The sequence below is a fragment of the Anabas testudineus genome, chromosome 9, assembly GCF_900324465.2.
Source record: "Anabas testudineus chromosome 9, fAnaTes1.2, whole genome shotgun sequence".
NCBI lineage: Eukaryota > Metazoa > Chordata > Actinopteri > Anabantiformes > Anabantidae > Anabas > Anabas testudineus.
Window position 1 is genome coordinate 758,209 of NC_046618.1, and position 9,645 is coordinate 767,853.

A 9,645-nucleotide genomic window follows, 5' to 3' on the forward strand; every position below is an offset into this window, starting at 1 on the left:
GGTGACGGCGGAACAGCCAATGAACACAAATGGTGCGTCGTGACGCAACAGGGCCCCGTTGATAAGGAGCGGAGAGTCCAACCGGGACCGGAGAAGGAGGAACGGCGGTTTTGGGGGGCCAGCGAACACTCGCCTATCATCAGTCAACGTAAAAGCAACTCCTCCTCTTCTGCTGTTACGCACATGTATGCAGCCTCTTTGGCAAAAGACAAAACATGAACTAAAGCGACTACTGTGAAGGGAAAGAGCTTCTCGCAGACGGCCGGATTTTACAAAGCACAAGTTCTATGGGTTTTTTTTTTATCTGCTCAAACAAGATATAGTTTGAGAGACAGAAATCAGCTGCTGCAAGCATCAACTTGGACTGTTGCACCCGGAGAGGGAGAGGAAGCCTTTCTCACAGGCTGACAGCTTCTTCTTCTTTTTTTTTGGAAATATTTTTTTGATCTTTCTGACTGTGATGCTGTAGATGTGTTGGCAGAGTTAGTCATACACAGTTACTACTTTATTGTCCTGCAGTCACAGGGAGAGATTTGCCAAAGCCTTGCACGCTGAAAGCCTGAAACATTACTCCCGACGAGGAGGAGGCTTGGTACAGAGACCCGTGCAGCGGGAGCCTCCATAGTTGGTATGTTTATTTACCGTGAATGGAAAAGGAGCTACTGACAGAGCTGTTTGGTAATAACAATAAATACATACATCAATAAAATCATACCTGAGAGCAAACAGAATCCAGGGAGAGAAGCGGAATATTATTTATGAATTAATCATAGCTTATTAATACCGAGAGAGAGCTGCAGAGATTCGGGTGACGGTTTCCATTGGCAGATGAGACGTAGTGTGGAGAACACGTGTCCAATTTTTTCCTCATATTTTTTCCTCCCTGAACTGGATTTCTCACTTGCCACAGCGAGAAAGGAAACCCTTCAAAAGCGACAACTGTGAGGGGCATTATTTGCGGCGGGTTTTTTTTTTTTCTTTTTTGCTTGCCTCTCATGGACATCTTGGCTTGCAGATCCGAAGAGAACAGTTATAATATTCTCCCCTCTGCGGCAACGATGCTTTTCCATGGCCTCCCTGGAGGCGACGTGCACGGTGTGGTGGAAGAAATGGACCGGAGAGGAAAGAGCGAGTCAGCAGCCATCAGCTCAGCCATCGATATGGGGGAGTCAGAGACGGTAGGAGAGATTCATTTGGCCCTCTCGGCTTGTTAGCGCAGACAGCATGGCAGTGTGGAAACATGTGACAGAGGCTGCGCTCCTCCAGCTCCAAACACCAAAGCGTTTCGTCTCAGTCCACCCAGGAAAAGTCTCCATTATATCTCCCCGCTTATTAATTAGTTGTTCTAAGCTGGTAGTTCCATTTAAACAAAAAGGCCCAAACCCTGTGATCACAGCTCAAACTTCTCTAGGTCCCAGCAAAGCTTCAGTCAAACGGAGCCAGCGCTGAACTAACGATTTCAGAAGCACGAGCATCACATTTGTCCTGCAAAAGTGGACATTTTCTTTCCTGAAATTAGCTTTAAACAGCGGGCCATACAGAGTTTATCCAGGCCACACTTTGAATAATTCATACCCCACCGGAATCTGTTCCTGACACACACATGGAGATACAAACATCCCAAACACTAACAAGAAAACACGGAGTTAGCCTACACTGGTTTTATTCCCACTAACCAAGCTGACTAATAATTCTCATATGAGAGAAAATTCAAATCTAAGAAAAGAGAAAGAATCATTTGAATTCAGCTGCAGCTTTAATTACAAAGTGTTTTTGAGGCTGTACGTGCGTGTTTATTTTTCAGGCCTATGGAAAATAATATTCCCAGTATTTTATTATCCCTCTACATGTACTTATTTATGCTTTTAACTTTATTATTATTATTTATTTAGTATAATTCTTCTCATTATTGTTATAAGTCTCCATCAAAAATGATTAATAGTGATATTTTAATTTTCCTACATCCGAGCTTTTAGTGATTCTAATTAGTTCATAGGTTTGAATAGTTCTTCTTAAATCTACTGACCCTAACTCACACATAATAACAGTGGCCTTTACTGGCTAAAATAATCTCTGTTGTAGCAGTGCAATTGGTATTATTTACAGCAGTAGCTGTGTTGTGTTTTAATGTTTGTTTTTTGTTTTGTTTTTTTTCATTTTTTGCTTCAGTGTAATTATATATATATATATGTGTGTGTTTTTATATATATATATGTATATATATATTTATAAAATAGCTCTCATTTGTCGATCATATTTTATTTCACAATATTTAAAAATATTTTTAAAGGGCTTGTTCAAACGAAATAAGTGACTGTTTTAAAAACAGATAGTTTATCCGCACTATTCCTCTGTAACCTCGTATCTGTGTCTGTGGCCCTCAGCAGCGAGCTCCTTTCATCATTTCATTTCTGTTCGAGCGAACTTTCCAGGCTTTCATCCCCTTCTCTCATGATGTGCTCCCTGTGTCACGCACACTCGCTTTTTACATGCTTTTCGTTCTTTCTTTCTTTCTCCCTGTCCTGACGCCGTGTCCTCATGTCTCTGTCTCCGTGTTGACCCTGCAGTCCATGCCGTGTATGACCAGCGAGCGGGTGGCTCTGTGCGCGGGCTGCGGCAGGAAGATCGCGGACCGGTACTACCTGCTGGCCGTGGACAAACAGTGGCACATGCGTTGCCTCAAGTGCTGCGAGTGCAAACTCAACCTGGAGTCGGAGCTTACCTGCTTCAGCAAGGACGGCAGCATCTACTGCAAGGAGGACTACTACAGGTAGGAGAGCGCACAGGGCCTGGTGCTGCACAAAGATCGACCGGTGTTCTTATTATTTTGATGTGACAGTATTTGTCATTGTAATATATATATATAATATGTAATATTTAAAGTCCCATTACAAATAATCAGAGCTGGACATTTTAAAGTAGTAAAAACAACCAACTAATTAGACTTATTTAGTCGAGTGTTGGTCTCAGGGCAACAATAAGGAAATCAGCTGTCAGCTGTAGGCCTATGTGGTGCTAAAACTTTCCACTCAAATCCTCAGAAAGAAAAAGCTACTCTTAGTATTAGCAGCTCTCTGGGGGGAGCGTGACCCCTCTACTCACCAAATAATTATGAATAAATTCAATTAGGACTGTGGAAAGCTTTCCTTTAACCTCTGCCACGTTTGGTAAATATCTACATTTCTGCAGATTATTATATATTTGAATTGGGCCAGGCTAGTTGTAGAAGTTGGTGTGAATCCACCTCATTAGCGCGCAGGGAAAGTGCAAACTGCTTTTAACTGCGCAAAAGTTGGGTGTAGTTGAGGCAGCCTGACGCAGCACAGGCCTGCCAGGCTCCGGGTCCAGCCGATGATGAAGTTTCTGTGTTGTCCGCAGAAGATTTTCGGTGCAGAGGTGCGCTCGGTGCCACCTGGGGATCTCAGCCTCGGAGATGGTGATGCGGGCCCGGGACCTGGTCTACCACCTCAATTGCTTCACCTGCACCACCTGTAGCAAGATGCTCACCACCGGGGACCACTTTGGCATGAAGGACAGTCTGGTGTACTGTCGGCTGCACTTTGAGACTCTCATCCAGGGAGAATATCAAACACATTATAACCACGCGGACGTTGTCCCTCACAAAGGCCTGGGCCCGGCCAACACGCTCGGACTATCCTACTTCAACGGCGTAGGGACAGTGCAAAAAGGCCGGCCCAGGAAGAGGAAAAGCCCCGGGCCGGGAGCCGAGCTGGCTGCTTACAACGCAGGTGAGAAGGAGGTTCACAAACTAGAAAGCTCATCTGTGTTTCTGCTAAATGAAACAATACATATAGTGATAAAAGCTGAATCTGATCTATTATTTTTACTGTTAAATAATTGTTTTGCATAGCTAGAAAACGAAGTTCAAAATTGTAAAAAGCTAAACAACAAGACGGAGCCTCCTGAGTGAGTCCCGCTGAACTGTTGGAATAAAGAGCCGCGCAGCGTGAGAACAAGCTGAGGGAGAGAGAGTGGCAGGCTTCACTGATGAGAAATCCCTTCAACACAACTACAGTGGAGCCTTTTATTGTCTCTGTCCTACCATCAGTACAAAACCTTAAAGTTCATGTTTCCTCTAAGTCTTAATAGTCCTGTAGTTTCTGTACAAAAAGTTCCCAATAAGTTTCTCACACTGAGAAATCACTGGGCCCAGTGTTCCTGCTGTGTTGGGCTCTGAACACCTTCACACAGAGGATAGTTTGTTTGTCTGTATGTGTTTAGAATCTTCCTATTGGAGGTTGCTTTACTGTTTTGCACTTGGCTTTCAAATTCTGACAATCTGCATCATTTTCTTTGAACTAACAGCGCAGACAGATTTAAAAGTAAACACTGTCCATTAATAAGTCTGTCTCAACGTACTGCCAGCTAATAAACAGGGAGAGATCTATGCAGGCCAAGTAGCAGGGCAGTCAGGACAGAAACAATACTCTAACTTTCAGAATGGAAATGTGTTTTCCATTACAGCCATTAGAGTCAGGCCACTGATACAGTTGTGTATAATGAACACATTTAGGCCACAGTCACATTTATTTCACATGGTTTTCATTGAGTCAGATGTGTAGATTAGCTTGTCAGTGAGATGCAGAAGTCTAATCGTTGTATTTACCTCTTTAGTGATGTTAAAGCTTGTTTTTCTGTTCTCTTTGAGGAAAAAAAGAATAGTTTTTTTTTTTTTGTTCCGGCTTTTGCTTTCGCCCTTTTCCACTTGTCAGACTCCATAGACATCTACAGATGACCCCCACCCCCCGACAGACACTCCTCCAATCTCACACACACACACACACACACACACACACACACACACTGCTGGAGCCTTTTTGCATTGGGCCTGGGCCATACTGGGTGTGTACCACAGATCTCAATGAGACTTAATGAGTTATTCACTGGAAGAGATAGCAGAGAACACAAGAACTTTGTTACGGGGATCTGAATGTCTTGTTTTATTGTTTAGTCTTTGTTGTTTTTTTTTTTTTTTTGTTTTTTTGTTTTTTTTTCGTTTTAGGATGTTTTAGGATTTAGGATGACACCACCTTTTGGAGAAACTGCTCCACACACAAGTCTGTGACTATTAAACACAAGATTATTATCTCAACAAGAGTCCTAATCTGAAGAAAAAGCTTTTATTTAAAAAATAGAGTGAAGCAAAATTAATTTAAAGAAGAGCGAGGAGATTGAAGAGACAGTGCGCCCTCTTCTGTTAGCAGCCAGAAAGAAAGCTTCATGTGAACTCTCACATGTTCACATGTGGAGGGCCCGAGCAGCAGGCAGCTCTGAGATGCTGTTATCTCTTTGAATAAGACTTTCTGTACGAGGAAGCAGGAAACAGGCTGTTATTTTCTTTCTTTATTTATTTATTGGTAAAATCCTGCAGCATATGCTTTGGCCTGAAAGCAGCATTTGTTCTGCCTGGTGTGTATGGACTAATTAAGTGAAGTGTTATTCTGATGGTTTTCACTCACTTCGTATTCATCATTTGCTGCATTCTGATATTGAACGCGAACTGTTATGCATGCAGCAACACTTTGAATGTTGCCAAGAATTTTGCAGACTGGGACAAATACGTGTGTGTGTGTGTTGAAGCCAGCATAGAGAGACATGTAAACAGGGACAGACGTACGGACGAGGTGCAGATTGGTAAATGATTTGCAACTGGACAAAACAGCTGGCAGATCACAGTGTCACTTTGGATCATCACTTTATAGACTTAAAGGAGGGAGAGGAGGAGAAATAAAAAAAAAACATGAAGTAGTGCACTTTCATGGGGTATTTATTTATTATGATTCAGGTTTAAGATGTATTTTTAATAAGAATTTCAGGTACTAAAAATTGGCTGAAAACATATTAGAGAAACATAAAGTTATTGATGGAAACAGCCTATTGGCTGGTAAGTAAAGGGCTAAGCAAATCAAACAGATAATTAGTGATTGTATCTATACTGAATCAGCGCTCTCCCTGCTAATCAGTTGTATTCTCCTGTTGTTGGCCCGCAGCGCTGAGCTGCAACGAGAATGACGGTGAGTCCATGGACCGGGACTCCCAGTACAGCTCAAGTCAGAAAACCAAGCGCATGCGGACGTCCTTCAAGCACCACCAGCTGAGAACAATGAAGTCCTACTTCGCCATCAACCACAATCCAGATGCCAAGGACCTCAAGCAGCTTGCCCAGAAAACCGGCCTCACCAAGAGGGTCTTACAGGTAATTTGCAGCTTTCACCCTCACACAAGACCCTGCTTTATTCCGTTCAGGACAGAAGAGGAGAAGTGGTGAAGGAATTTCACCTGTTTCCAGTGCAAATCAGCTTGATTCCAAGTGTAAAATATATGAAGTAAGATTTTTCTCAAAGAAGCCAAATCCGCTTCATCTCCATTGAAAGATAGTGCAGTTTTTATTTTTTCATTCTTGGAAAACTTTCAGTACCCTGCACACAGCTTCCTTCTCTCTTTCTTTTCTCTCATATTCTGTCCTAATTAGAATTAAAAATAAAATGTGATGCCACGACGAGGACTGAGGCATGAGAAACAAAAAGCTCAGTTTTACTGTACACACGCAGAGGGAGAAAACACAACAGAGCATTTGATTTCCACAAAAGACGACTGCATATTATCTAGGGGACTGAGAACAAGAAAAAATAGACAAAAAGGTCTTTCAATCTAAATTTCTTTCTGAGAAAGGGAAACAAAAAAATCATCCCACTGCTTTAATTAACGTTTTCAGAAAACAAAGCAGTCACTTTGCTTTGATGCGTTATGAGGCTTCGTACCCGTTACTCCAGCTGAAGCGATTCTCCCTCAACCCCATGTTTCCCATGGCTCAGTGATGACTCGCTTGCTAACGCACTCCAACGCTCAGCTCACCACGGAACCTCCACTTCTTCACTCACTGCTATTTCTTTGTTGAAGAGTGTGAGAAGCAAGTTCAATTTAAAAAAATGACAGTAAATTAACACCAGTGACACTGAAGAGCAAAATGCTGGTTCCCGTATAGAGGTGTTTGGCCCAGAGGCATCAGCAAAATGAGAAGCATTCTGTTCATTTACGTTTGCAAATAAGAGAATAAGGAACAAAGTCAGAGCTCCTTTTGTCATCCTAAACACGGCAGACAGGCCCATTATTACATTTTTAGTGTCTAAGCCCCTTTTCCTTCATGTAGAAAGACACAAGAAAAGGTTTTGTTCTTGTGTGGCTATCGCTGCCTCTTTCTCTGTGATAGCCAGGAAAAATAAAGGTTTTCATAACTTCTGTATACAGAAGAAGTGTGGCCCCCGCTCAGTGTTTTTAAGTGTTCTTTCATCCTTGACTCCAGTCTTGAGCATATACAGACTTTAAACAGGCACGAGGAGATGCTCACTGGTGTGTGCTCTAAACGAAAAGCAGATGGAGGAAGGGAGAGATGGTGCTGGGGAGATGCAGTGGCTCTGTTTGGGTTTCTGCTACATCAGAAAGTCTCAGGGATCATGTCTGTCTATATTTTTTACTACTCTCTTATTGGAAATTGTACAAGTCCTGGAGACTAAGGGATAAAATGCTTAGATTTTCATTTTAAAATTTCACATCAGCATTTTCTTTTGTGATAATGTGACAAAAATTATTCACCGCTGTTTCCTCGACTGCCATCTCCCGTCAGCTCTGCCGTCAGTAACTGACCTTCTGTGTATGTATCTCTGCTGGAGACTAGAGAAAGCTATGTTCTATCCTTTGTAGCTTCTACCTGAATCTCTCTGGCTTAAAGTTTACTTTCACTCTTGCCCTTGTCTTTTAGACTAGCTGGTTAACGCTTTCAGCTTTCAATGAGCAGTAACTAGTGTTAAGCCGCTGCAGATTCAAACCAAACTTTTCCTGCTGTTGCTGCTTGATATTAAAAGGTTTCCGCACACAAACCAGCAGGATGCCTTTATTGTGAAGACGTTATAGAAAATGCATCATGTTTATCGCAGAGTTGTTGGAACTTAACAACTTACCTTGGTGCATATTCTAAGGCAGAAACACCATTTCAGCATGGCTTGACTTCTCAAGAGCATTGATAACCTGGGCTGGTGCCAGTTAGGTTACCAGCTACTTAATACAGATTGAAGTGTGTCTGCTGTTTGGTTTTGAGAATTTTTGGTAGACTGTGTATCTGAGGGCTTTTTACTGAAAGTAGCCCTGATAAGCGCAATAAGCGAGAGACTGTACTGAACAATGCAGCTGATGCACTGCAGATATATGATGATTCTCTATGAGTCACCCTGTCGGATACGAAATACGAAACACTTCATATGAAATATAGCAATGTGAGCCATTTATATAAAATGAATGACATTACATTCTTAATTGACAACAACTTCTGTTCCACTTATTTGTGTGTATTTTTCTGGCCCCACCGCTAGACAATACAGTGGGAGTAACTAGATCTTAGTCTGTGGTGCTCAGCAGTGTAAATTCATTTATGTAATTCAAGTGTGCTGCTGTGAATAAAGTTGCTGCAAAGAGCTGGCAGTTTTCATTGCTATAAGACACACATGTCTACACCCTGACAAACACATATGCATGGTTAGATACCACTAGTGAGTATAACATGTGTCCCACTGTTAAATGCTTAACCCTTGCTTGTTTATATCATGAATATTAGCATCTTTGGGTCTGTAGTAGCAAGTACCATTTAACCTTATTATACCAGTTCAGTGAAACTTTCATTTTAATTGTTGATTCTGCAGGTCTGGTTCCAAAACGCTCGAGCCAAGTTCAGGAGGAACCTGCTACGACAGGAGAGCACCGGTGTGGACAAAGCCTCCGACGGCTCCACACTGCAAGGAGGGACGCCGTCAGGACCAGCCTCGGAGATCTCCAACGCCTCCATGAGCCCATCTAGCACCCCCACCACCCTGACAGACTTGACCAACCCCACCATGCCCACTGTCACCTCCGTGCTCACCTCGGTGCCAGGTGGCATAGATGTCCATGAGTGTCGAAGCCCATCACAGACCACGCTGACCAGTCTCTTCTGATGGATGGGGCCCTTCACCACAGCCTCTCCCTTCCCCAACTTCCCCCTCGCCTCTGCCCCTCCCTCCTGGATCTAAAACTGAGCACTGTTGACTCCTTCAGACATTAATGGATTAGAAAAGAGAAGGTAATGGAAAAAAGATTTCATTTTGCTCTGAGCCTATTAGAGACTATTTGCATTGTGAGGTGGCCAAGCCTTACACAAGGAACAGTTGTTGTTATTTTGATGTTGTTGTCTTGTCGAGAACTGAGAGGACTTGATTTGAATTTTTCAATGTTTACAGAAAGAGACTGCGGGGAAAAAATCTGCTTAACTTCTGGAAGTTCATTTTTTCCAGCACAGTATTTATGTTGTTGTACAAGAGTCACTGTTAGAAGGATTGTAAAAAGTTCTTTTTCTGGAAAAATGAGATTAAACACAGGTTACAATATCCTACAACTGCTATGTGCCTTACAATCCATTTGCTTTTTATCTGCTGTGCTCAGAGCTCAACCACCTTCAGACACAAATGATTTCACTCTGAAGGGACCTCTGCTGCTGTGGGCATGAATGTGCATAAGTGTGTGTGTGTGTGTGTGTGTGTGTGTGTGTGTGTATGTTGTGGTTATTTCTCATTTGTGTTTGTCTGCACATATGTGTTG

At 42.5% G+C, this 9,645-nt stretch overlaps 1 protein-coding gene across 2 annotated transcripts; it reads left to right on the forward strand.

Annotated features, from left to right (window-relative positions):
- The first annotated feature begins 1,023 nt into the window (after positions 1–1,023).
- Positions 1,024–9,005, forward strand: lhx2b (LIM homeobox 2b). Of its 2 annotated transcripts, none has more exons than XM_026343715.1 (5): positions 1,024–1,178; positions 2,568–2,770; positions 3,379–3,749; positions 6,012–6,217; positions 8,715–9,005. In XM_026343715.1, the coding sequence occupies exons 1-5, from the start codon at positions 1,059–1,061 to the stop codon at positions 9,003–9,005; spliced, it is 1,191 nt and encodes a 396-aa protein (XP_026199500.1). In that variant the 5' UTR covers positions 1,024–1,058. The 2 variants fall into 2 exon arrangements, with proteins under 2 accessions (XP_026199500.1, XP_033182044.1); XM_033326153.1 differs by having other exon boundaries at positions 8,766–9,005.
- Positions 9,006–9,645: the final 640 nt, after the last annotated feature.

Bases quoted from the DNA above. Each gene is read 5' to 3' on its own strand.
- lhx2b (XM_026343715.1), top strand. From the start codon at position 1,059: ATGCTTTTCCATGGCCTCCCTGGAGGCGACGTGCACGGTGTGGTGGAA. The intron at 3,750-6,011 runs GTGAGAAGGAGG...GTTGGCCCGCAG, and splicing joins GCTGGCTGCTTACAACGCAG to CGCTGAGCTGCAACGAGAAT. The intron at 6,218-8,714 runs GTAATTTGCAGC...TTGATTCTGCAG, and splicing joins TCACCAAGAGGGTCTTACAG to GTCTGGTTCCAAAACGCTCG.